This window comes from Eptatretus burgeri, chromosome 1, assembly GCF_056783735.1.
Source record: "Eptatretus burgeri isolate ZD-2024b chromosome 1, Ebu_testis_v1, whole genome shotgun sequence".
NCBI lineage: Eukaryota > Metazoa > Chordata > Myxini > Myxiniformes > Myxinidae > Eptatretus > Eptatretus burgeri.
In genome coordinates, this window is record NC_140961.1 from 143,194,807 (window position 1) to 143,222,265 (window position 27,459).

The 27,459-nt window shown below is 47.4% G+C and overlaps 2 protein-coding genes across 15 annotated transcripts in view; both read left to right on the plus strand.

Moving 5' to 3' along the window:
* TSC2 (TSC complex subunit 2) overlaps nt 1-20,072 on the plus strand; it is a 116,274-nt gene extending 96,202 nt beyond the window's left edge. For 4 of the 7 annotated variants that reach the window (XM_085846043.1, XM_085846100.1, XM_085846049.1 and 1 more), the window contains 17 exons: nt 987-1,090; nt 1,199-1,438; nt 1,537-1,761; nt 2,085-2,180; nt 2,443-2,541; nt 4,178-4,356; nt 6,274-6,378; nt 6,830-7,081; nt 9,977-10,104; nt 13,305-13,383; nt 13,628-13,714; nt 14,966-15,152; nt 15,346-15,485; nt 16,001-16,079; nt 17,742-17,833; nt 18,113-18,211; nt 19,030-20,072. In XM_085846043.1, coding sequence (XP_085702169.1) covers nt 987-1,090; nt 1,199-1,438; nt 1,537-1,761; nt 2,085-2,180; nt 2,443-2,541; nt 4,178-4,356; nt 6,274-6,378; nt 6,830-7,081; nt 9,977-10,104; nt 13,305-13,383; nt 13,628-13,714; nt 14,966-15,152; nt 15,346-15,485; nt 16,001-16,079; nt 17,742-17,833; nt 18,113-18,211; nt 19,030-19,152 — 2,314 coding nt within the window. In that variant the 3' untranslated portion in view covers nt 19,153-20,072. The remainder of the gene's footprint in view (nt 1-986; nt 1,091-1,198; nt 1,439-1,536; nt 1,762-2,084; nt 2,181-2,442; nt 2,542-4,177; nt 4,357-6,273; nt 6,379-6,829; nt 7,082-9,976; nt 10,105-13,304; nt 13,384-13,627; nt 13,715-14,965; nt 15,153-15,345; nt 15,486-16,000; nt 16,080-17,741; nt 17,834-18,112; nt 18,212-19,029) is intronic. The other 3 variants (XM_085846058.1, XM_085846080.1, XM_085846091.1) reach the window with 2 other exon arrangements.
* A 1,543-nt stretch (nt 20,073-21,615) lies between these two features.
* The window catches only part of LOC147035661 (uncharacterized), a 35,550-nt gene continuing 29,706 nt past the window's right edge, over nt 21,616-27,459 (plus strand). For 5 of the 8 annotated variants that reach the window (XR_015049256.1, XM_085846170.1, XM_085846179.1 and 2 more), the window contains exon 1: nt 21,618-21,865. Coding sequence is in view for 7 of the 8 variants with exons in the window: in XM_085846170.1 (XP_085702296.1) it covers nt 21,640-21,865 (226 nt within the window). In the remaining variant the exon portion in view is untranslated. Of the gene's footprint in view, nt 21,866-27,459 lie in introns of all 8 variants that reach the window. The other 3 variants (XM_085846137.1, XM_085846142.1, XM_085846149.1) reach the window with 2 other exon arrangements.

Genomic DNA, 27,459 nt, shown 5'->3' on the forward strand with positions numbered 1-27,459 from the left:
CCATTTACGTACAGCGATAAATAGATTGGAAACCAATCTTCGGAAGAGATATTGAACTGCAGACCAGACCGATCTGCCAAATACAGTGGCACCCTGCCATTTCCTATTACACACAAAAAAAAAAAAGAACCAACAAGACATACTTTCAACAGGACATGATTTGAAGAAGAGTGGGAATGGTTAGAAGAGTGGTTTGGACATTTTTAAGTTCAGGAGAGAGTGGAAGCCATGAGCTGTAACTTTGTGTTTGAAATCTCATATCGGGAATCTTTGCTCTCCTTTATTTTACGTGATTATTAGAAGAGTTGCCTGGGTCTCGTGGTCAATTTGTAGGCCTGCTTGGAGGAAATGGTGCACCACCATCCCATGTTAGCCTCCACCCACTTACCAAAAATATTTTTTACCTTCTTTAACCACACCTAATGTGACCATACTTGACTCGTGTTTATATATGGTGAAGGCCTTTCTGATTGATGGAGGTCAGGTCGAGTGTGGGAGCACGCTCCCATACCCGACCTGATCTTTTCAATGACGTGTTGAACTTTCTGAGTACAGTAGTTGGCTTTTTTGACAAAACTTTGAGTTAGTTGTGCTTTTACGTTTTCCACTCTGCAGTTCTTGCGGTTTGCATAATTGTCGAAGTGGTAAGGTCTGGAGGATCACAAAAGGGCTTTCTGTAATACCATGAGGACCGACACCAAGCTGGGTGGCACGTGGAGGTCACCACCGATTAGGAAAAGAGAACGAGGATGGGAGCATAGTTTGGAGATGTTCAAATGATGGGTCCGTTTTATGGCTTCAACAAGCAGTCTGTGGACGAGTGAGTGCAGGTTTAGCCAAAGGTCGGAATTCTCTTCAGTTTGGCAAAAACTTATCAGTATCGCACCAATTTTTTTTTTTTTAATATCTCAGGATGATATGCAAATGCAATTTCAAACTTGTACCTCATTATTCGGTGGATCTGCTAATGCTCGCTGGTCTTTCAGCACCTTGCCTAGTCGAGGAAGCCAGGAAGCACCGGGAAAGCTGGAGAGCCAGAGTGGGCAGCAGTTGGCTCGAGCAGAGCGCGTGCGTCAGCGATCAGTTTCTGGTGAGAAACTTCTTACAAATGAGCCAGTAACACCTGTGCACTCTACCTTTTCCAGTCCTCCCCCCCCCCCCCGCCCCTCTAATTTTCCCCAATGTTTGATTCTTAAAGGTGGTAACGCCCTGCGAGCCAACAATGACAATACACTTCGCCCTTTGGTGCCATTTTTGGAGACCAGCAGTTCATCAGCAATACCGGACACAGGGGAGGGTCCCAATAGAATGCAACCAACAAAAGATCTGAAGGAATCTCCCGGACCTTACTGCGTTCCCAAGGACCAGGCTCTCATCACAGACTACGCCCCATATCTCACTCAGGGCTGGGCCGAAGTTCTAATCCGCAGGCCCACTGGTCAGTATAACGTAACTTTTTGTCTGGGAGAAGAATGAGTTTGAGAGAGACAGTCCTGCGTTTCATTTGTTTGAGTTGACCTTGTGATGCGCTTGCAGGAAACACAAGCTGGATGATGAGGTTGCAAAACTTTCCGAGCCCATTTGTTGATGATCTTGCACCATTGCCTCTCCATGACCTGTCCACCGCTCTGCTTCACATCAATCAAGATTCTGGTTTGAATTCAGATCGGCCTGCAGGAAAGGGCGTGCCGGTAAGGGATGTTGCCCCCTGTGGTCGGGGGAGGCCAACATCTGCGGTACCACAGGGAGCTGCTATTGCTGGTGAGTTTGTACTGAATTGTTTGGACGCAGTTTTACGTGATGGTTGTTTGATGTTGTTGATGTGTTCTTCTATCTTGATTTTATATATATTTTTTTAAATTATACTTATGTGTTTGTTTTATTTATTTATTTCTGAGCAAGTCGTGTTCTGAATGGTGCCTGAAATTTTGTAACACAGTATATTTTCTGTCTAGTTTGTAACCAGCCCTACTAACTACCTCCTCAATCATCATCAATGTACCATACTCTTGACCGAGCGTCGATGCTGCCAAAACATTTTCTTGGCAAGGTGTAAGCTGGGTTGTTTCGCGTTGCCTTCCCAGCCGTCAGTGAGGGCAGGAATTTGGAATTTGTTCAGAGTACCAGCAGTACTAGCAGACGGGTTATCTTCCCCACTTTGACAGGCCCCTCCATTTTGGGTGAGAAGGAGAAGGCAAGAAGGATAATTTACCTGTGCATCGTGATTTAACCCCAACCCACCCCCTCCCTGTTGCCGTCCTCACGCCACCCCCCTCCCCGCCCCCTTTGGCCCCCCACACCCCTATCTTTTTAAAAAAAATATATGTTATTTTGCTTTTTTTGTGTGTTTTCTTTTTTTAATGACGAGCTTCAAAAATGTCAACCGATGGCATCTCCTGGTTCTTCATAACCAGTTTCATTTGTCTTTGTCATTGGTCTTAGCCGAACCTGTTTTTGAAGCCCCTTCACCACTTCCTTCTCCTCCTCCTACCTTCGATGAAGGAAGAACGACTAAATTGCACAGGAGCATTTTCTGGGCAGGTACACACTTAAACTACCCGAGTAGAAAGATTTTGTCTGCGGCCGTGATTGGCTGAGCGGTTTTTGCGGCTGTGATTGGCCGAGTGCTTCGGCGGCCGTCATTGGCCAAGTGTACATGCGTACGTGTCGATATTTGCTGAAAAGCAAGAACAGAGGTTTCACAACAGCAACAACAAAAAAGTTCAAGGTACGTCCGATGAAGCCAAGTACCCGAGGCTGTTTAGACGTGAACTCGCGCATCTCGCTGGGTGAGTTGTTTGTCAGACTTGAATCCGCCACCGTTTCCAGATCTTGTCCACCAGAGCTTAGGAAGTACACATCACAGGTGATTGGCTCGCCGCAATGCACGTAACACAGCAACGTTCGTGTACACCATGTCTCACTGTATCCATTCGCAGCACCTTAATCTGATGATGATGATTTCTCGTTTGACAATTGGTTCTACGTAAATAGAGGGTGACCACAAAAAAGTGGGTCTTGGGGAAAAGTTTAATAACCTTCACAGTTTTTCATTCAACCTCTCTAATTTTTTTCAGGATGTCTGAACTGAGTTGAGGGAGAGTGTATCCGCCAAGTTTCTTGAATCGGAGACGTTCGCATGCCATGTCGTGGACACCTGAAGAAATGTAATTTCCTGTCGAAAGCTATCCGTGGACAAATTAGTTCTTCCGGACAAGGGTGCCTCTGTTCTGCGCACATTTTGCAGCAAGTCTCCACGTCGAAAGGTTTGTGAAAAATTGAGACGGCATGGCCACGGTCTTGAACATGGATTCACCAAACAGAGGTCACTCCAGCCGACCAAAATCGGGAAGATCGCCCAAAAACATTGCTGCTGCTGCCGCCGACTCAGTCGCCCGCAGTCCCAATAAATCTCTTCGGCAACATCGGCAAGGAAAGCTTCGGAATTCTGATAGCAGTGCGTACAAGTCATCGATAAATTTGCTCGACATGTGACCCTCTGCATTGAGTGAACTGTTTCCCATTTATAGCACGTCATCAGACATCGACGTCGTCGGTTGTTTCATTGTAAAATGTATTTGTAGACGACTGAAATTTTCAGTGATATCTTGACTACGAGTGAGGAATATGAACTTGCAAGCCTGGTGTTGGCTTAACGGTTAAGGTGGCTGGCTTAAGATGTTAGGGTCTTAAGTTCAAGCCCCTGTTCGCTCGTTGAATTAACACCAGTCGGGTTGATTCAGCCCGTAATCCTTCCGAGGTCGGCAAAACGAGTACCAGCTTCCTGGAAACGGGGCACTGCATCTGCGGCACAGCCGCACTCCCAGCAGTGATGCAACCAGCAGCCACAGGATGCATACGAAATCATAATAATACTATGATCTGCAAATTTTGTTCAGTTTGATTGGACAATATTAGCATTGTTCAACTTTTCCCGGGGCCACTTTTTGGGCTCACCCTGTGATATAGATTGACGGGCATTTCCTGTTGTTTTGAGGAACCTGTGCAAGAGATTGTTTATTGAGCGGTTGTGTGAATTAAGCTACTTGGTACTTTTGCCCCTTCGCCTTGGATCCCGAAATGATCGGTAGCGCTGCACAGCACAAATAGCCAAGGTGGCGTTGAAAGGGGGTTGGCCATTTTCAACCTTGTTCTTCTGGGCGGGGGTCCTCTGCAGAGTCGAAGGCCGACCATTTCTCACCCTTCGTTCAAGACCTTGAGGAGGCAGCTGCATTTGTGGGTCCACAAGCGAGTGTTCCTGCAGCCTTCTTCCCTGCCATGGAGTTCTGTTCTGAGAACACCAGCCCGGAGCCACCTCATTTGTCACCAAGGGACAGCCTGGCTGACCTCAGCAGAGTAGGCCTTGCCGGTCATTTATTGGCCGAGCAATCACCGCAATCCTTCTTTGGCATGATTTGTTGTTTTTTTTTTTTGCATTGTATTAAAAGGTCCTTTGCATGACTTTCAAGTAATTAATGAAGCAATGAAGTTTTATTTTGCTTGCAATGCCACATTTTCGTCAACATATTTCGCCACACCAAGCAAGTTGCCCTTGCCTGCATGGGAATCGAAACGGGGTAGGGATGGAGGACTCAAAAATGCAAACGGTGTCTTCTGTCATCGGGTCGGCGAGCTGGCTTTAACGATTCACATTTATTGCCACGTCTGATGCTATTTAAATGCTCTAATGGTGACGAGGTGCTCCGTTTGAAACCGTTTGATACACGTAGTTTTTTTTTGACGCCTCGGGTCCGTAATAAAAATCTGTGTTGGTGTCAAAGCCGGTGATCAATCGCAAATGAATAGTCGGATTCTTGAAACGACCAAATACCTGCCCTCCGGGCAGAATGCATCCGACCGCTCCTCACGTCGCTGGGCCGATTCTTGTTGACGCCCGACGTATGTAATCCAATCTTTTTCTTGGGTGCTGCTTTTGGCTCGTTGCCTTTGCATTGTTCTGCACTTGTTTGAATTTGAGTTGAATTTTTGCTGCAAACAATATCTTTTCCCAAGATAAATTTTCTCTGTTGATTTTTAGATCCTCGTGGAGGATCTCCAAGTCTAACTCACGTTGTTGTTCTTCTTCGTCTTCTTCTTGTGGACTTTTTTGTTTCACAGCCTACAGTTTTCATCGGATCTTCGTGAAACTTGCCATGTATATGCAGAAAGCCCACGCGCAGGCAGTAACCATCTCCGATTTTGGAAATTCTTCCGAGAAAAAAAGTTGACGTCATAATATCGCCGCTAATGGAAATCGCCTATACCATTATCTCCGAAACTCGGCAAGCCGTTTGAATTTTGTTTGCGGGAATCAAGCCGGGCATTAGCACAGATAATTTATCGCAAACCCGATACATCACAATGACGTCACATTCGTTTTTTTATGATGTCATCATTAAGAGGACGAGGATCTTGGCTCATTTGAGCTTGTTGTTATTATTTATTTATTTTCGCAGGAATTCTGGCAAAAAATTTTTTTTAATTTCTCAAAAAAAAGAAAATGCCCTCAATATCTCCGCCCTCACTAAATCGACCATTTCCTGCAACTTTTATTTGTAATATTTTGTCGAAGTCGGCCTCCTTATCGGACTTTTTGAAAATTCATGACCCGTGAAAAGTACCTGCCCAACGGGTGATTTTGTTCCAAGCGTGCAACACATCCTTCCAATGCATCCCTTAATTTTGGTGGTGTATAGGCAACAGACCGCTGCTTCAATTGCTCGCGAAAATAAAAGAAAAACCCGGGTTACGTGTATGAAGCAGAAACGTGCACACTGCTTGTGTGTTTAATAATAGACGGTGATTATACGGCTCGCATCATTCCAATCGCCACACCGCCAAAGGAAGAAAATGCCAAGATGGGTGAAATGTTCTTTTTAATATATTTTTTAAACACGATGGAATCAAACAAAACTTGCACATACGCAACTTCAGGGTGCCCTCATTAATCTCTGAAAATCTCTGCTTCCTCGGTCAAATCCTCTTGGAGGAGTCGATGAAGCATACGCACGTACATGCACACTTTCCCTCCATTTTATACATTTACATGTCAAAATGTCTGAGCTCGCAGCTCGTTTCACTGTTCTTGTGGGGTCTCTGGAAATTCTGCTGCGGCCTTTACGACTGACATCTGAATAATAATAATAATAATAATAATAATAATAATAATAATAATAAACATGTTGCCTTTGCTTCATTTGGATGTTTGCTGTGCCACCATCAGGTGCATAATCCAGTCAGATGAATAATCCGCTGTTCGTTCTTCTTTCACAGTCTTCATCGACCTCGTTACATGGTGGGGAGCAGTTCGTCCAGCCTGAGGAAGGAGGAATGTGCACGGAGAGTCCACGTCCTGTCCCTTCACGAGACCGCTCTCAGGTTCGCTGTGTTCTTGCGAAGATGCTCTCTCTCTCTCTCTTCTAGCCGTGTGCACGTGTTGACGTTCCAGGTGGTGCTAAGCCTTTGGTTTTTGAAGGCAATTTGGACCCCGAGGGACTGTCCGTTATTGAAGTCCCCATGCCGATCCTTTTTGGGTTGTTGTCATTACATATAACTGACTGAGCTGACCAATGCAGGATTGGAATTCTTCTTCCAATCGAAATCGAGGAAAGTCATGGAAACTCACCGTTCTGGGATTTTCATTGGATGAATATTTTTGGCCAGCTTGGTCTGCTTGTGCTGTGCAAACGAAGCACCCGGAGCAGCTTTGTGAGGCTATTTTTAATATTCGATGGGGAAGCAGAATTAACCTTATAAAGGAACAGGTGTAGAAAAGCTTGCTTTACAGTCGGCGTTGCACTTCTTTACTCGGTGTTTTGTTTGCCTGCAGGAAGATGATGAGGAAGAGGACGAAGAACAGCGGTTGTTGCAGCAGCAGGGCCGAGTGCATGGCCTGAACAAGTCCAGCTCGTCCCCGGAGCTATCCACTCTCCGAGAACTCACCAAGGAGTGGGAAGAGGGTGCTGAGTGGCCTGTGCACAAGGCGAACGTGCCGACGTCCATCAGCTGCAACCCTCCACCGAGTTCATCAGAATTGCCTCTGCCGCTATCTCGAGAGGAGTCCCAAGCCAATGGGAATCAGGTGAATAGGAATCCATTGTTACCTTTTCCATCACCATCGGCGTCTCAATGTTCACGACCAGTTCTACCTCCACCACCATCACCACAGCACACACAGTGCCTTTGACGTCACCACCATTTCCTTTCTCATCTTTTATTCCTTTTTAACTTTTAGTTTTGCATTTCATCTCTCCTCATCCTCATCCTCATCCTCCTCATCGTCATCCTCCTTTTCTGCATGGGATATAAACAGGGTGCTCTGCAATGAAGTCTCTATTTTAAATATTGAAGTACCAAACAAACAGACACAGAGATGCGAGAACATAACCTCCTTCCACTTTGGGCGGCGGAGGTAACGAGCCGTTTTGGCCAACTTTGGCTGCATTGGACTATCGTTTCCGGATCCTGATCGGTAATGGCAGTTTTTCCTGTCGACGACGAAACCACCGACATGGAAAACAGCATCGCCAGACCAGATCATTGTACGTAACACACCTGGACAGGCATCAATCCACTGAAGGAAATGTTCACAAAACTCCATCCTCTTGTCACAATCATCTGGAAACAACTGTTGAACAAAATGAGGTTTGTACGGTTTCCATCATTAAGTCCTTCTTCAAAATTTCCCAAATCGCACGATAACTTATTCCACTATCCCTCATCGCTTGTATGATCGACTCCCTTTGGGCTCCTTGTGAACATGTCTCTTCACCTGGTCAATGTTTTCATGCGATCTCGCTGTGGTCTGTCTTTCTGAGCTTCTCGTATCCTCGGCTGAACCTGTTGTAACCTTTTGGTGACAGTTTTTAATCTTTTTTGGATCCAAAGTGGTGTGTTTTCCCATTTTTGCCACCGCCGTCTTTTAACTGTAACTACAGACTGCCAAAGCTCATACCGTGCAGCAATTTGCGCTCTTTGAGCAACAATTAAACTCTCAGCCATAACGGATCAATCTGAAAGTAAAGATAAAACAATGCTAATGGCAATAAACAAGCTTTCAAACCTTGTGTTTTTTTCAATGCTCTACCTATAATAACAACATAGCTCTGCAACTATGTGGGATGCCCTTTTTTGTGGTGGTTGTACCCCCCCCCCCCACCTTCATCCCCCATGCAAGTCGGGGGGCAAATCTTCCCCCCTCTTTCAAGCTGATCGTCCCCAAGGACCGACCCCCTCTCTCTATCCCTATCTCTATCTTACTATCTATCTATCTATCTATCTATCCTATTGTGACCCTGGCTTCACGAAAGTGTTGATACACCATCTTTAATGTGAGGGATCTCTGGGTTGCTCTTGGGAAATCGATCGGCTGTGTCTGTGCTGTGGGCCTGGTCAAGAGAACTGTACGGGGCAATACCACTACTGCTACTGCTACCATACTATGTTTAAAATAGGGACTTAATTATATGTCACCCTGCAGATTACCCCAACCCCCTCATCCCATACATAGTTGTCTCGTCAGGTCAGGTCAGATATGGTAGCATGCGCCAGAGCAGCGTGTCGCTGCGTCCACTTTCCGCCGGTACTCCAGGGGCCTCCGTCTGGCCATCCCCCAGGCAGATGCCTGGCCCATCCCCATCTCCTTGAGATGCCGATCAACCTGCTGCAACCACGAGGCACGTGGTCGGCCCATTGGCCTCCTCCACTCACGAGACTCCCTCGCTGAGAGAATCTGGTGAGCAGGATCAGCGTCAGGAAAACGAGCCACATGTCCATACAGCCGCATCTTACGCTCACGGACCATGCAGGTAACAAATCTCATTTGAGTCTCTCTCAGAAACCGCTCGTTGGACACAAAGTCCGACCAGCGATAGCCAAGGATTCCCCGAAGAGACCTGGTACCAAAGGAATTAAGTCTCCATCTCAGATCCCTGGTCAGAGTCCAAGTCTCACATCCATAGAGCAAGACTGGAAGCACCAAGGACCTGAAGACTCGGACTTTCGTCCTCCCGCACTGGTACCGGCAGCGCCACACCCCATGATCCAGTGAATTCATGACTCCCCAGGCCCGACCCAGACGTCTATTGACCTCTGACTCACAGCCAGCAGAGACATGAATATCACTGCCAAGGTAAGTGAATCTCTCCACGACCTCAACATCCTCACCACAAACAGGTACAGACAGGACAGCAGCATCCAAGGTGTCATTGTAAGTCTGGATCTTAGTTTTGACCCAGGAAACCCGTAATCCCAGCGGCTCCGACTCCTCATAAAGCACCTCGAGGGCCCTCAAAAGGATATCCAGAGTCTCCGCAAAGATGACTGCATCATCTGCGAAATCAAGGTCAGAGATCTTGACATTCCCAAACGATGCACCGCAGCTTGATCTCTCCGACATCCTCCCCAGAATCCAATCCATACAAGTGCTGAAAAGTGTGGGGGCCAGTACACACCCCTAACGAACTCCATTAACAACTGGAAATAAAAGTCAGAGATGGTACCACCACACTTCACAGCACTCTGTCTTGACATAGTTGTCGCCCCTCTTTAATGCTCTGCCTTTGCTCAGCTTGCTGTTGTTGCTGAATTTCTGTCCTCTCACTCAGCTAGTTAAACGACTTCGCCGTTTGTTTAACTTTTGGGCTTTTTCTACAGATCATGAGGCATCATGGATCCGTCGGGGCAGTTTTCCTGCAGTGGGAAATCAACATCCCACCTTTGAACTTGTACATACATTCAGTATTACTTTATTTTCACTTTTATTCAACTGACATGCATCAAGTGTACACTTCCTGCTGAATTTGGAGTGTTAGTGTGACCAAAGGTATTTGGACATTATGGTATACGTACTTGGGTTTTTTTTAATTTAATTTTATTTTAATAGAGAGGTCAAGGCTCATAGAAGAGCTGAAAATGTTCAATTGTTGCATAATCATTCAGGTATGTGCTTTTTCCTGTTTTATTGCACGCACTGCAGTCGAATAGTATGTACCGGCCACGGGGTCACACAATCTCAGAGAGTACTACTTCATGGCGGAGGAGTGTGCCTGGCTACCAGACTCAAAGGGGAGCCAACGACAAAGTGCCCGGAGGAGCCAGCCCCAGGTGAACTGCTGCCTGAACTTACCTGTTCGTTCTCGTTTCAGTGCAATGCACCCTTCTTATATGGTCCTCTCGGTGTAATGTGCTTATTACATTAATACGTCAAGTCCTTGATTGTATCAGTATGAGGTCCCGTTACTTGTCACAGTCACACTTGTGAAGCATTATTTTCACAATTGGGATGTTAAATAGTCAATACCAGAAATACTGCTGCTCCATTTAAATCCTGCATCCCTATCTTTTCTACCCCTATTAACCCTGCCCAACCCACCCCTCTTTTTCCAGGTCATTGTGTCTCTCTCTCTCTCTATCTCTGTCTCTGTCTGTCTCTCTCTGTCTCTGTCTGTCTCTCTCTGTCTCTGTCTGTCTCTCTCTGTCTCTCTCTGTCTCTCTCTGTCTCTCTCTGTCTCTCTCTGTCTCTCTCTGTCTCTCTCTGTCTCTGTCTGTCTCTCTCTGTCTCTGTCTGTCTCTCTCTCTGTCTCTCTTCTTTTCCTCTTCATCCATTCCCTTGGTTTCTGCATATACCTGCTGTGCTGTCTGTCTTTGTCTGTCTGGGAGCAGGATGTCTCAAAAATTTATGGATGGATTTGGACGAAACTTGGTGGACAGGTTGTGGTGTTAGATAAGGACGAATTGATTGGATTTTGCTGCAGGTCTGAATCCGAATCTGATAACTTTTTAGCTTATCTGGAATTTTAATTCCAGATAAGGTATTGTCATCATGCACCGTCCGTCCGTCCGTACGTCTGTCCGGCCGTCCGGATCCTACGTTGCCTTCTCCAGCCAAACCGCTCGGCCAATTTGGTTGAAAATTTGCAGCAATATTCCTCTCCTGACTGGTAACAGGGATTGCAAAGCTCGTTCTCGTCACATGACCTTAAGTAGGTTAAAATGGCCGACATAGTAAATTTCTTAAAAAGTCTTCTTCTCCAGACCCACCAGTCAGAATGCCACCAAATTTGGGTTACAACATTAGGACAGGGTCGTGATGTTACATTGCGGAGGTCTTGCTGATCACGTGACTGGAAGTTTGTCAAAATGGCCGACTTTGTCAATTTTGGGGAAAATTGTGAAAATTCCTTCCAAAATCTTCTTCTCCAGACCCACCAGTCAGAATGCAACCAAATTTGGGTTACAACATTAGGACAGGGTCATGATGTTAAATTGCGGAGGTCATGCTAATCATGTAACTGGAAGTGTGTCAAAATGGCTTCCCGCAAATTCTTTCCAAAATCTTCTCCCGGCCCACCAGTCAGAATGCAACCAAACTTGGGTTCCAAAATTAGGACAGCGTCATGATGTTTAATTGCGGAGGTCATGCTGATCACGTGACTGGAAGTGTGTCAAAATGGCCGACTTTGTCAATTTTGGGGAAAATTGTGAAAATTCCTTCCAAAATCTTCTTCTCCAGACCCACCAGTCAGAATGCAACCAAATTTGGGTTACAAAATTAGAACAGCGTCATGATAAATTGCGGAGGTCATGCTGATCACGTGACAAAGTGTGTCAAAATGGCCGACTTTGTCAATTTTGGGGAAAATTGTGAAAATTCCTTCCAAAATCTTCTTCTCCAGACCTACCAGTCAGAATGCTTCCAAATTTGGGTTACAACATTAGGACAGGGTCATGATGTTAAATTGCGGAGGTCATGGTGATCACGTGACGAAGTGTGTCAAAATGGCCGACTGTCAATTTTGGGGAAAATTGTGAAAATTCCTTCCAAAATCTTCTTCTCCAGACCCACCAGTCAGAATGCAACCAAATTTGGGTTACAAAATTAGAACAGCGTCATGATGTTTAATTGTGGAGGTCATGCTGATCACGTGACCAGAAGTGTGTCAAAATAGCTTCCCACAAATTCCTTCCAAAATCTTCTTCTCCCGGCCCACCAGTCAGAATGCAACCAAATTTGGGTTCCAAAATTAGGACAGCGTCATGATGTTAAATTGCGGAGGTCATGCTGATCACGTGATGAAGTGTGTCAAAATGGCTGACTTTGTCAATTTTGGGGAAAATTGTGAAAATTCCTTCCAAAATCTTCTTCTCCAGACCCACCAGTCAGAATGCAACCAAATTTGGGTTACAACATTAGGACAGGGTTGTGATGTTAAATTGCGGAGGTCATGCCAATCACATGACTGGAAGTGTGTCAAAATGGCCGACTTTGTCAATTTTGGGGAAAATTGTGAAAATTCCTTCCAAAATCTTCTTCTCCAGACCCACCAGTCAGAATGCAACCAAATTTGGGTTACAACATTAGGACAGGGTTGTGAGGTTAAATTGCGGAGGTCATGCCAATCACATGACTGGAAGTGTGTCAAAATGGCCGACTTTGTCAATTTTGGGGAAAATTGTGAAAATTCCTTCCAAAATCTTCTATCCAGACCTACCAGTCAGAATGCTTCCAAATTTGGGTTACAACATTAGGACAGGGTCATGATGTTAAATTGCGGAGGTCATGCTGATCACGTGACGAAGTGTCTCAAAATGGCTGACTTTGTCAATTTTGGGGAAAGTTGTGAAAATTCCTTCCAAAATCTTCTTCTCCAGACCCACCAGTCAGAATGCAACCAAATTTGGGTTACAACTTTCGGACAGGGTCGTGATGTTAAATTGCGGAGGTCATGCTGATCACGTGACCAGAAGTGTGTCAAAATGGCTTCCCGCAAATTCCTTCCAAAATCTTATTCTCCAGACCCACCAGTCAGAATAGTTCCAAATTTGGGTTACAACATTAGGACAGGGTCATGATGTTTAATCGTGGAGGTCATGCTGATCACATGATCGGAAGTGTCAAAATGGCCGACTCAGCAAATGTTTGGGAAAATTGTGTGAGGCCAATGGCCATATTATTATGTTAGTGGTCCTTTGGTCCTTTTAAGAAAAATTATTATTGTTATTTTAAGTGATTCTTTTAAGGTCCAGTTGTCCTTTTAAAAAAAAAAAGTATTATTATTTGAAGTGATTCTTCTTGGCGGATGTGTCTGCCCTACGGAGCGCCGTTCTAGTTCATATTGTGATATTTCTGTGCAAGTGTATGTCGTGGTGCTCACACACATTTGAGTGACCGATGAGAATGTGAGCAAGGAATCATGGAAAGGCAGCATTGTGCTGCGTGTGTGCTCGTCCAAAACCCTTAACCTGTACATAAGCCATTTGTTCGCATCTCATATGACTTTGTGTTGTGACACTTCTCTTTACAGCTTTGTGTTCCTGCAACTTTTCTATTCACCGTTCTTTGCAAATGAAACCAACAAACCCATTCTGTTACCCAAATCCCAGGTCAGTCTTTCTGGTTATTTGCTCGTGGTTGTGGCGTTGGTTCTGTTCAATATTGTTTGTTTGATCGAGAGAAGCGAATTCAATCATTCCTCCCAGTTATTCTTTTTATTTATTTATTTATTTATTTATTATATTATTGTTCCTCCTCTCAGCTATTATTGTTCCAGATATTCAGGGGCTATCTGAGTCGGAAGTTTTTCTTCTAATTCATTCTAATTCTCTCTCTCCTCTCTCTCTCTCGCAGGTGATTGAACGAGCAGTAAAGGTTTTGGATCGAATGCCCCCCTATGACACGCATAAAATTGGCGTCATCTATGTTGGAGAAGGACAGGTGTGTTTGCAGGGCAGAGGATAAAATGGAATCAATACTTTTTTTTTATATTATGTTTCTCAAAAGCAAATAATAATTTTAAAAGATTGCGAACAAAGTGTATTGTTTGTTTGTTGCCTGCATTGCATTGTCAAAGAAACGCTGAAGGGCCATCTATCTATTATGTATGAACGAGGGTGTGGGGGATGCGAAGTTTGGCGAGTGAAACATTTGAATAATTTTCTAAATCGAAGAAAGAAAAAGAAAAGAGAAGAGCAGAGGGGAAAGAGAGAAAGGAAGATAGTGCAGTGAAGTAAGGGAAGGGCAGAGGCGAAAATGTGGACGTCAACAATGCCACCATTTCGGTGAACGCTCGCCCAAGGCCGACATAGTAAATTTTGATGTGGATGCAAGTGTATGTTGTGGTGTGATGTTAAGGTTATCACATAATCAGAGAAAAGTCGTGGTTTTAGACAAGTTCCGTGGTGGGACGAGTGTAGCGTCGGTTGGCCATGAGTATCAAGTGGACGAGTCCACCATAAATTCAAGCCCGACTTCCTGGAGTTTATTACAGAGAATGCGATGCCCCCTGAACAGGTTTTCAACGCTGACGAAAAAGGGCTTTTCTCCAATAAAATGGGTAACAGGATGTGCATCTTCTCGGAGCAGAAGGCTGCACACAGGTTCAAGTCTTTCAAGGATCGTCTTGCACTTCGTTTTTGTGGAAATGCATCCGGAGACTTTAAGTGCAAACCGTTTGTGCCGCCTTGGGTACTCAGGGTCTTTGGGGAATTTTTGGGTCTTTTTTGGTCTTCGGGGTCTTTCCAGTCTTTGGGGTATTTTGGGTCTTTAAGGGTCTTTGGGGTGTTTTGATCTTTGGGGTCTTTTGGATGCCTGGTGTTGGCTTAATGGTAAGGGTGGTGTGTTTGGGATCCGAGGATCCTAAGTTCAAATCCTGCCCACCCATTGAATTAATACCGGGGTGGGTGGGGGGACGACTCAGCCTGTCATCCTTCTGAGGTCGGCAAAATGAGTGCCAGCTAGTTGGTGTCCTGTGTTGGAGTGGCTACCCGTCCAGGATTGTGCCTAATATGTTTTGTGCCTAAACAGGACACGGTTTTGCCGAAAGTGCCCTTTTCCAGGAACCCAACCAACACTTTGGACGAGGTTTTTCTGTAATTTGCATAATTAATAGAAGTTCACAAAAAGATTCCGTTTCTATTTGCAAGACTCTTTTGCTTTTGCTCTTGTTCTTGTTCCACGTACGACCAGGCACACAGTGAGGCAGCCATCTTGGCCAACGAGTGGGGTTCTCCTCGTTACGCGTACTTCATCCAGGCTCTCGGGCGCCTTGTGCGTCTCCAGGACTGCGATCCCGAGCACGTGTTCCTTGGTGGCCTCGACACGGGTGGAGAAGATGGCCGTTTTGCCTGCTGCTCACACGATGACATCATGCAAAGTCAGTCCTTCGTAAATTTCATCTACTTTGCAAAAAGATCCCAAAACGGAATTTTTTTTTCAAAATTCTGGAAAAACAGAACAAAACAAAATGGAAATAAAAATATAATGGATGATGTTTTATATTTTATTATACATTCTGTCACCGTCCACCCCCTTCACCCCCTCCCCGATTCCACTCACACGTACCACAGTGATGTTCCACGTAGCTACGTTGATGCCGAACAAGGAGACAGACAAGAACTGCAGCAATAAGAAACGTCACATCTGTAACAGCTATGTCACAGTTGTGTACAATGACTCGCATGACGAATACAAACTGGGAACTCTTACGGTACGTGAGAACCAGGCTTGAAACACTGCACTCACAACCCGGAACACATCACAAACAATTTGTCTCGAGATGGGTTAGTGAGTCACTGTGACACTCAAGGTGGACATGATGCGTCCCATTGGGGTTATCGAGGATGATCAGTTAGTGATAGCTTGAATGTGTACCCTAAAGCAGATATAGCATTTGTAAGCATTCTGAGATGTTGTTTATTCATGGAAATTTTTGGGTTAAGAAAGATTGGGAAGTAAATTATCGTTTTTGGCCTGTTGATTTTCCGAAGCGTTTAAACACGTCTCCTGTCCAGCAATTACATTGGTGATTCGAGCTCTGGACCGAAAGATGGTACAGACGAGATTGCATGTCATCTAGAAGTTCTCACAATTTTGCACCTCGCTCATCTCACTCTGCAACGAGTTTTGATGTTGTGTAAAAATACTGCACAAAAACAAACAAATTTTTTTTTCCTTCCTAAGACCATCTCGTTCCCCCTCACCCCCAAATACTTCGTTTTGCAGGGTCAGTTCAACTTTGTGGAAATCATCATCAAGCCCTTGGACTACGAGAGCAACCTTGTCACAATACAGGCGAGGAAAGGTGTGTGTGCGAGTATGGTAGCTGCACACGACGCACAACATTTGCAGCAACAGTGTGGAGCACGTCGGGGTTTGCTCACGATTCTCTAATGGTGGCACAAGCTTGTCCTCGACACGACTTCATGTAGCACTGCAACGGCACGCTTCGATTGGAATGAGTCAAATAACTGACTCCTTATCAGCCCGTCCCCCACGGAGCGGGAGACGGGATTTTGCAATCTTTCGCTAAAGTCCATCAAAAAAAAAAAAACAGAGCAAAGTGGTCAATGAAGGTAAATCGATATTCATGTAGTTTTTCAAAAAATAAACTTGAAGAAAGGATTAAATTTCTCCGAAACAACAGTTTCTTTACATTTGGCAACAAGATACTCCCAACAGACAGTGGGGATACCCATGCGTTCAGATCTGGCCCCTTTCTTTGGGAATCTGTTCCTGCACATGAACGTTGCTTAATGATTTGGTACGAGGCAGCATAGTTATTCACCTTCTACTGGAGCTGTGCTGTCCACCGCTAAAAGAGGAGTTATGCTTATCCAGGTGTCTTCTTAAAGTCGGGTTAAGGCCCTGTCACACCTTGACGATTTAGCCAGCGTCTGGCAACGTATCAAATTTTATCTAAAACGCTGGCGTACGCTGAATTATTGATGTTTTTTTTTCAGTTTTGGGCGTATAATAACGAGTTGGACGTATGCATAACGTATTAGTAGCATACACAGAACGTTTCAATAACATATAGATAACTTGCACCAACGAATGCTTAGCGTGTTGTCGGCGTTCACAACTTATGCCCAACGATAGTCTAACTTATGCATAGTGCGTGGCAGCGTATCGCCGACGATCACGTGGCGTAGCCTATTAAAAGGCTGCCGCTCGACGATTCAAATCATAACCGCACTAGAAATCGAAGTGTCTACTCACCATGGAGTCTGAAACACTGACGGGCTCCTCCTGTGAACCCCATTTTTATATACCAATTCCCCTAAACGCTGCCAATGCGCCATTATACACTAGCTGTAAGTTAGAAACACGTTCAGTAAGTTCTGTGGTCGTCCGGAAGACGTCAAATATGTCAATATGCATTAGAGATACGTTACACATAAGTTTAAAGCACGTTACTCATAGGTTAGAAATAAGTTTCGGGTACGCTAAACATTACCTCGACGTGTTTCGACTTATGAGTAACTTACAAATAACGTGTTTAAACGTGTGTCAACGATCGCGTAACGTGCCTACAACTTATGGCCAGCGTATGCGGAACGTGCGAGTCATACCCTGGCATATGTCGAAAAATTTTGAGCATGTTCAAAATTTGTCGACGAGCTCGGCGTACTACGACGTATGCCAGCGTGCTCTTAACGTATACAAAACTTACCCATAACGTATTCGACGTGTGCCAGCGTATTCGCCAAATTTTTCATACGTCGGCATACGCTGGCTAAAACTTCAAGGTGTGACAGGGCCTTGAGACTTGTGCAGCGATGTTTCATGACATTTTTTATTTTTTATTTTTGAATTTTAACGCACGACTACTTTTTATTTGTTTTGCTTGCAATTCATTTGGAGCAACATGCTTTGAAATGTACAGTTGGCAAATGTTCAGCGATCATTAAAGAAGATATTGTTGAGTTACATCAAGGTTTTGTTGATGCTGTGACCGTTTCAGAGCTTGAGGGTCTTATTGACACGTCTGTCGTTAAGATTGTGTCCGACAGGAACTTGTCCCTGCTGGTGCGGCAAATGGCTCTGCATGCCAATGTGAGTAGCAGAATGTTCTTCGAAAGACTCGGCAAACACGTTTCCCATCACAATTGATTTAACCGGGCACGTCTGACAGTTGCGACGAGCACCTGTTGAATTTCTTTGCTCAAAATGCTTGCTTGCCAATCTTGAGACGACTTTGTCGTTCCAAGATGTTGTAAAAGGTTCAGCAGTGTAAAGTGTGAGCTTGGCTTGTTTGATCTCATGACTCGCAACCATGCAGAGTCGGGGTGCATTGTGTACGAGTGTGGATGGATTGTGTCCGCACCTGTACAGATGGCTTCGCTCGTGCACATGCATCGTGACCATCACCATGAGGAGTATGCCTTCAAATGGCTGGCGAGGCTGCGGCAAGTGAAGCGTATTCGTGGAAAGGTGTGCAAATTTTTTTGTTTGTTTGTTTTTATTGCATTCGGGGAGCGAGCTGGGGGGGGGGGGGGAGCAAAGGAATCTCTGTTGTGCAGTTGTTGGGAATATCATTTAGAAATTAAAATGGGTGAGGGAATGATAGGATAGGAAGAAGCATTTTCAGTGAATAAAGGGAAGGTGCCAAAAAAAAAGTCGTCCGTTTTGGGGTTTGTTCTTCTGGCTTTTTATTTTCTATACAAGGTTGAGGCTCTTGGAAGAGTGACATGACAGAGGGTACAAAGGTAATAAACTGGCAATGGGGGCACTGTGGTCACGTTTGGAGGGGGGGGGACAAAATAGTTGGAACAAAAGAATTAAGGTATGCCGAAAGCCTGGATTTATGCAGTTTAACCAGGAGGGGTTCCTGGAGGAGCTGCGGAGGGTCAGAGGGCTGAGGGAGCAGAGTAAGCTGGACTGGAAGAGAGTCAGCAAAAAACCCCCACAAACAGGAAAAGATCATCCCCAACCAAAAATCATGATCTTTCCTACCCCCATTCATCCCACTGATGCCCAATCTCTCCTCCTTCCAAATTTCCAGTTTTTCCTTCCTGAGAGTTTCCTTCTGTATCCACCTGGTCCACCTCACGTGTCCTCCCCTCCCCCTCGTTCTTCCCCACACACATTATTTGTCCAAGTCTCCCTCTATTTGTCCTTCAACTCTGCTGTTGGTGTTTACCTGCTCCATGAGTCTTGACCTTGTATAGAAAAAAATAAACAACAAGGTCTTGACCTTGACCTTGAACCATTTGTGACTCGTTTTCACCGTTTTTGATTTTCTGCGGCAGGTTCTGGAGGAACTGCAGACGCGCCGAGGTCAGGTAAAACCGACATCTTCAACAAGCCCTGTAGAGACTGGCCAGCGGACTCGCCTTATCTCCACCATGGACGATTTCAGTGGCTTTGTTTGAATCTGGTGCTCTCGCGCTCCGCAGTCATTCTCCGAGTTACGGTCACATTTACCCACTCCCCCCCCTCCCCCCGAGGCATCTTTTCAAGGATCCAGCATACACACAGCTTCACGATGGTTAAGGCTACGCTTGAGGCTGTTGAAATAGGCGAGAGGATGGTGCGCAGCTGCTTCCCTGACTCGTGTGGATTTGTTAATCGGAGTCGGCGTCTCTGCTCTACGATAAGAAAGCAAAGTGCCCGTCCCGTCAGTGATGCATTTGACAGCGGCCGTTCCTCTTGCCCAATGAATGACGTGTTTCGATGTGTGATGCTGGTCTCTGTGATTTTTTTTTTTTTTTTTTTCCCCACTTTGTGCCGCTGTTCATTCTCTACTTTTGTTAAGAATGGAATATTTTATCGGGTTGGAATTCGCTGTGTCCGAGGAACAATTTCGATGTGAGCAAGAGAAAAAATATGTAGCGACCTGCACCGCAGCTCATCCAATTCTGCGTCGAGGTTCCAGGTTTTCTTATGGGGGAGAGGGAGTCGGAGGTGAGGGCGACGTCTATTTATTACTTATGCAAATTGTGTGATTTTTTTTTTGACCACCACCCATTTCACCTTTCCTCTCTGAACTCCACTCTCACTCCCCCTCCCCCCACACCTCCTCACCTTTTGCCCAACATCCTCCTTACCATTGGTGTGTATGTAATACATAAATGACACTTCGATGGAGTCTTCACACCCAGGTGGAAGGGACTAAGCAAGGCTTCTATTGTTGCCACTGTTCAATGTTACGCCATTGGCGACGGTTTGGTGCAAATGTCACGTTGTCACTCGTTTAGACTTTTCACAACATCAACATGGCGCACTGTTGGAAATGTCATCTCTCGCTCTCCTGAAAGCACGAGCCATTGAAAAATAAAGTTGAGAAATTCTCCGGCGTCGTGTTGTTGTTTTGTACATTTATTTCTGGCCCATTGTTTTACACTTGCTCGTGAACATACAGTATGAACCCCACACATGCCAAGCGAAAAGTGGGGTGAACCAATTGGTTCACGTCTGTCTGTCTGTCTGTCTGTCTGTCTGTCTGTCTGTCTGTCGTCTACAAACATCAGTTTATGATTGAGGAACTACTTCATTTTAATTGAATGTTATATTTTCAACACTAATTGGAAAACGAACTTGCAGTTTAACAGGACTTTGCCTCTAAATTTGTCCTGATCGTACGTGCGCAGAGAGGAGTGCGATAACTTTTTTTTAATTCTGTCTGTCTGTCTGTCTGGCAGTTAAAATTGAAAATCATTCCGAACAGGAAACTTACAGCTTTTCGGGATGTTATAAAGTACACAAACAACAGGCAATGAAAGACACGATCATGGAGACTTGGATTTCATAGCAGTTGATCGACAAACAGTCTGTCATCATCCTCAAGCTGGTTGTCTGCTTCTTGGAATTGTGTGCTTGTGACCTCGGTGCAATGAACGACGGCTACCTTAAGGAAGCAGCCGAGAAGGTGTTTGGTCAGCTTTTTTCATGTCTGAAAAGCAGGAGCGTGGTGGTGCTTGGAAGGCATCAAGGCAACATTGAACGCGTTGACTGGCTGGTCAAAAATAAAGGGGTTGAGGAACGACAGGTAAAAGCTTGGTCTCACCATACCTGCTCCTTTATCGGCTCACAGCATGGCCGAGAGTTCCGGTGGCTCGCAAACTTTTTTGTTGTTGTTGTTGAATCCACAACACAAAATTTGAAATCTGATTAGCCGGTACGGTGCCAACGTTTGAATGTGGTGGATCTCCGTTCGATCGAGAAGCGCGTGCGGAGTCATCCGTGACCCATCGGAAGGCCCTCGTGACCCAAGTTCTGGTCTTGACCCTGGGTTTCGGAAACCTTGGCCTCGCGCTACGCGCACACACCTCCAAGCAGTCTATCCTGGGTTTGAGTCCTGACCCAGACATGTATATAAACTGTCGTCCTGGTGTATGCACGTTAAACTGGGTGTCCTGTTTGCAGGCGCGAGTTGGTGGACGTTAGAAGACCCCCTATGGTGTCCTTTCTGAAGAGTAGGCGAGCCATCACCGGCATCCTGTACCCAACCATTATTGCAGCGTACGTAGTAACTGCACCGATGCTCTTCATCGGCCACAAGGCATGCTCCATGATGAATTTGGCTGATGATGTAAGATTCTACTATTCTGTGTACGGATGACCACCGTACGCCAATCTTCACCGCAAATTTTGCATCCGTGCTGAGGTACCGACGAGCCAGAATCACGCCCCTCTCCTCTATGAGGGTTTCCCACTGTACATGGAGCACGTTTTGAGGTGTATAGCTGCTTCATTAGAAGCTCAATTGGTCTTTTCCATCTTTTTAAAGCCGACATTAGAGGATTCTTAGTTAGACATCCAGCTCGATTTACCAGCGGAGGATAGTGAAACCTACGGTGGTTATAAATACCTCGTGTTATGTGTTTGTGTGAATGTTGTAAAAAAGGAACAAACAACCGATGAATGAACCGATCAATGCAAACCAAAACACACGTGGCGGAGTTCCGGTGATGGCATCGTCGCCCGGTCGTCGTCGTTGGACGGTTCGTTTCGAGGAGAAGTCCGGAGATTTCTGTGGGTTTGTTCTGAACGTACAGGACGCAGTGGAACTGATCCGACAGTACGAACTTGAAACGTCGAGCGTCTTCATTATCACCAACCAGACCAAGAACTTCGGTCATTCAGGTTCGTGTTTCACATGGAAAAGCGTGTCGGAGCCTGGGGCAGGACAGCCGAGTTTGTGCGGCGTGCCAGAGCCTGGGGCAGGACAGCCGAGTTTGTGCGGCGCGTCGGAGCCTGGGGCAGGACAGCCGAGTTTGTGCGGCGCGTCGGAGCCTGGGGCAGGACAGCCGAGTTTGTGCGGCGTGTAGGTGCCTGGGGCAGGACAGCCGAGTTTGTGCGGCGCGTCGGAGCCTGGGGCAGGACAGCCGAGTTTGTGCGGCGCGTCGGAGCCTGGGGCAGGACAGCCGAGTTTGTGCGGCGCGTCGGAGCCTGGGGCAGGACAGCCGAGTTTGTGCGGCGCGTCGGAGCCTGGGGCAGGACAGCCGAGTTTGTGCGGCGCGTCGGAGCCTGGGGCAGGACAGCCGAGTTTGTGCGGCGCGTCGGAGCCTGGGGCAGGACAGCCGAGTTTGTGCGGCGTGTAGGTGCCTGGGGCAGGACAGCCGAGTTTGTGTGGCGCGTCGGAGCCTGGGGCAGGACAGCCGAGTTTGTGCGGCGCGTCGGAGCCTGGGGCAGGACAGCCGAGTTTGTGCGGCGCGTCGGAGCCTGGGGCAGGACAGCCGAGTTTGTGCGGCGCGTCGGAGCCTGGGGCAGGACAGCCGAGTTTGTGCGGCGCGTCGGAGCCTGGGGCAGGACAGCCGAGTTTGTGCGGCGCGTCGGAGCCTGGGGCAGGACAGCCGAGTTTGTGCGGCGCGTCGGAGCCTGGGGCAGGACAGCCGAGTTTGTGCGGCGCGTCGGAGCCTGGGGCATGACAGCCGAGTTTGTGCGTCGTGTCGGAGCCTGGGGCAGGACAGCCGAGTTTGTGCGGCGCGTCGGAGCCTGGGGCATGACAGCCAAGTTTGTGCGGCGCGTCGGAGCCTGGGGCAGGACAGCCGAGTTTGTGCGTCGTGTCGGAGCCTGGGGCAGGACAGCCGAGTTTGTGCGGCGTGTCGGAGCCTGGGGCAGGACAGCCGAGTTTGTGCGGCGTGTCGGAGCCTGGGGCAGGACAGCCGAGTTTGTGCGTCGTGTCGGAGCCTGGGGCAGGACAGCCGAGTTTGTGCGTCGTGTCGGAGCCTGGGGCAGGACAGCCGAGTTTGTGCGGCGTGTCGGAGCCTGGGGCAGGACAGCCGAGTTTGTGCGGCGCGTCGGAGCCTGGGGCAGGACAGCCGAGTTTGTGCGGCGCGTCGGAGCCTGGGGCATGACAGCCGAGTTTGTGCGGCGCGTCGGAGCCTGGGGCAGGACAGCCGAGTTTGTGCGTCGTGTCGGAGCCTGGGGCAGGACAGCCGAGTTTGTGCGGCGTGTCGGAGCCTGGGGCAGGACAGCCGAGTTTGTGCGGCATGTAGGATCCTGGGGCAGGACAGCCGAGCTTGTGCGGCGTGTCGGAGCCTGGGGCAGGACAGCCAAGTTTGTGCGGCGTGTCGGAGCCTGGGGCAGGATAGCCGAGTTTGTGCGGCGCGTCGGAGCCTGGGGCAGGACAGCCGAGCTTGTGCGGCGCGTCGGAGCCTGGGGCAGGACAGCCGAGTTTGTGCGGCGTGTCGGAGCCTGGGGCAGGACAGCCGAGTTTGTGCGGCGTGTCGGAGCCTGGGGCAGGACAGCCGAGTTTGTGCGGCGTGTCGGAGCCTGGGGCAGGACAGCCGAGTTTGTGCGGCGAGTCGGAGCCTGGGGCAGGACAGCCGAGCTTTTGCGGCGTGTCGGAGCCTGGGGCAGGACAGCCAAGCTTGTGCAGCACGGTCCGACGCAGTTTTTGGCGGGGGGGCTTCAATCTGTGTATGTGTATGTATATATATGTTGTGACGGTTCTGGAAACCATCTGCATTCAACCTGCAGGTCCCAAAAGTCAGTTATCTTGTTAAGTATGTGTGTAGTTAGAACCCCTCCTTTTGGTCTCGTGGGACGACAGGCTGTGCGTTGCATTGGTTTTAGTAGGTTATATCTTCAAACCCCATATCATCCAACGCCACATCCAGTGGACCATCCAGCCTGCTACTGAGCGGGCGCTTCGCTCGTCCAACCCGAAATCCCGCCCAGGAAGGGCATGCCGTGGAACCCTGTCCAATCAAGGTGGACACTGGCGCGTGCTTCACGGAGCTCTGCCCCATACGAAGGCATTCTTTTTCCCCTCGTGTGGTATTTAAGAGAGGGCGCGTCTGAGGAAGGAGAAGGAGTGCGAGGGCTGTGTTGTGTGGAGTAGTGAAAGGAGTTCGGTGGACGAAAGTTCTTGCGTGGTCACTTCAAGGTATATTGGATCTAGACTATTAACCCTACGCAACACGGTCAAGATATTGGTGTTTCACAATCGATTAATCGACTCGCCGGCTTGCGGAGTTCACCAAGCGACGGCCTATAATTCCAGGGAGTCTGGTGGGAGATGGCATAAACTTCCCCACCTAGTGGTCGTTCTCGCCACCGACCACCCCCCCCCCGGCCCACAACAATATTGATATTGTTGCGGAGCCAGGGTTGGTGCGACAAGACCACGAGGGTGGGAGCTACCTCAGGTCCCCACCAGACTCCGGATTTGCAGGCCGTCGCACACGGATAACTCTGTGAATGCCAATAACTCGACCACGTGACTTAGGGTCCTCCGTCTAACAGAAACCGGTTACCTGAAATGGTCACGTGATCGAATTACCAGGGGACACGCCATCGGTACGCCTTGTTCAACCCGATCACCTTACCGGACGTACCGACTGGAAAAACACAATTGTTGGGGGATAACGTCCCAGCTAAGCTGGAATATGAACCATGCTGGACCAAAGAAGGAAAAGATAAAAATGAGCTGGAAACGTTTCTATACAAGCATTAATTTACAATCGAGTGGGGAAAGGTATGTGGCACAGTGAATGGGTTTTATTATTACTAGTACGTGCCCGCAAAAAAAAAATTATAAATATTGAAACGGCGAGCAACAACCACACAGGCCGTTTCTTGGCTCTCGCGTGCCCGTACGTGCGTGGCCCAGAAGTTCGCATATTATTTGCAGTTACGATTATTCGCAATTTAGTTTTAATACCCAATTATTCAATTAGCGGCAACGTATTTTACCTTTTCGCAATGTCGTGGCAAGGAAAAACAAAAAGAGAAGAGAAGAGAGAGAAAAAATTTACTTCCTGGTTTGGAGCATACCAGCACTCTGATGTTACCGAAATTTATGCACCGTCTAATATGAAAACGATCATAACTTGGGGCATTGTGTTTATCTATAAATGCGCATAAGAAATCGAGAAATTATTAGAATACACGAAGTCATCACTCTCCGGAAGTCCGTACGTTGTAACCTGTAATGGGGAACGCGGCTGAGCTTCCCTTCCCCATCGGCCACGCCCACGCAACAACGTGTCCTGTCATTGGTTTGGTAAATAAATGGCCATAACTTGGGAAGCACTTGTCTGATTAATATCAAACCTAGAAAAGGCACATCCTCAGGTCCCCAGCAATATATCTGGCAAGTTTCAATTAGATCGGAGCAGTGGTTGTCGAGAAACAGCGGTCTCTCTCACACACACACACACACACACACACACACACACACACACACACACACACACACACACACACACACACACACACACACACACACACACACACACACACACACACACACACACACACACACACACACACACATACACACATACACACATACACACATACACACATACACACATACACACATACACACATACACACATACACACATACACACATACACACATACACACATACACACATACACACATACACACATACACATACACATACACATACACATACACATACACATACACATACACATACACATACACATACACATACACATACACACACACTGCTGGAATTATAGATAGATTGCTGGAATTATAGATAGATGTACAGCAGGGATAGCAAGGAATTCATGAGGTGTGACAAAAGGACAAGCAATCTTACAAAAGCAGACATATCCCGTGATCACTTCTACAATCTTAACTTCAAGTAGGACACACGCACACGCACACGCACACGCACACGCACACGCACACGCACACGCACACACACACTATGTCAATATAGCCCAGAGAGAAAGAGAGCAGATGAGGATAAACGGCCTTCAAATACCTGGCGTGGTCAACAGACCAACGCAACCCAGAACACTTTGGGAGAGGTAGGTGAGAGGAATACTGGTTGTGTGAGAGTGGGAGGTGTGGTGTCATGCCAGTGGAAAATGGGATTGCGAGTGAGTAACGATGCTCTTTTGTGCGTCCAGAGGAGAGAGAGAGAGAGAGAGCGAGAGCGAGAGAAGATAAAGGATGCGTGAGGTGAAAGATCCTTAATCTAGCCATGTATAGGTCTGTTTTTGTCGCGTGTACTTCCGTTGCTTCATGTAATTCGTCCTTCACTCGATCCACGTCTCTTTGTTTGTCTCTGTGACACACCGCCTGAGCATTCCAACCTCGATGTGGCGCGTTATCTCCGGCTTGGTCACTTTGCCGGGGCTCGTGGCAACATGCGCTCTTCTCTGATCCGTCTAGCTGTACGGGGGTGGAAAACGTAAACAGCCCAGCCGGGAGTCTCGGCAGTCACCCCGGATCAGGCCCTCAAGAAGAAGCATGTCCTCGCAATCACACGCCAACAGCGAGCGAAGGGGGAGGCAACGAAGTGAAGCCAATGAAGAGTCGAGAAGAGAGTGAACGGCTCCATGCTCCCCCTTTTATAAGCCCCGAGTGAAGGGTGGGGTCACAACCCAAAAGCGACACACTGTGACCTGAATCCCCCTCCTGTATTGGACCACAGCCTCCCTAGCCACACCCTGCCAGAGCCAGAAACTCTGGGCTTCGGGGCCGGAAACTGTCTCAGTCGCCCAACCGGTTCGACACGGTTCGGAGCTTCTGACTCAACATAGGGCATGCTCCTTGAGTTGGCACCCTGGCCCTGAACATACTCTGAGTGCAGTCTGAATGCCAAATAACTACGGACTTTCCCCACCACCCATGGGCTCCCTCTCGAGCCCAAATACACACCCAGTCCCCATACCAAACTCTCGGATCGCCCTTCTTGCGACCCTTCCTCGATGCCCCTGACTTGCTGTGGTCTGGCGACTGGATGAGGGTCGTATCAATTCCGCGGCGAGATGCGGTGGAGTTATTCACGTCTGTTGCTCGGCCTCCCATTGTGCGGTCCTGAGGACAGCCTGAGTCGTGCAGTACTCCTATATAGAGTGGCGAATTGTAGCAATGAGAAGGTGTGTGGGAGGCGTTTGTGGTCGAAGTGGTCAGGTAGGGTGAGCGAGGTGTGAAGTAAGGTAAGATGTCGGTGGAAATTGGCGTGCAGATTTGAATGAAATAATGGCTTGCGATGCCCATGCGGTATGGTGTCAAGTGTTTAATTGAGGGAGTGTGGTGGTTCCAAGCCTTGGGAAGCATCGTGGTGTGTGATTATTCAATCGCATATTGAATGGTGTGTGTACTTGCTTGCTTATTTTGTACCATGGCTAAAAGGAAAGGGTTAGAGTAGAAATCCGAATATGAGATATAGATAGTTAAATAGACCTAACTACGAGACCCATGCCATGCACTTCAGCCCGTTGGCCCACTAGACACGAGGGG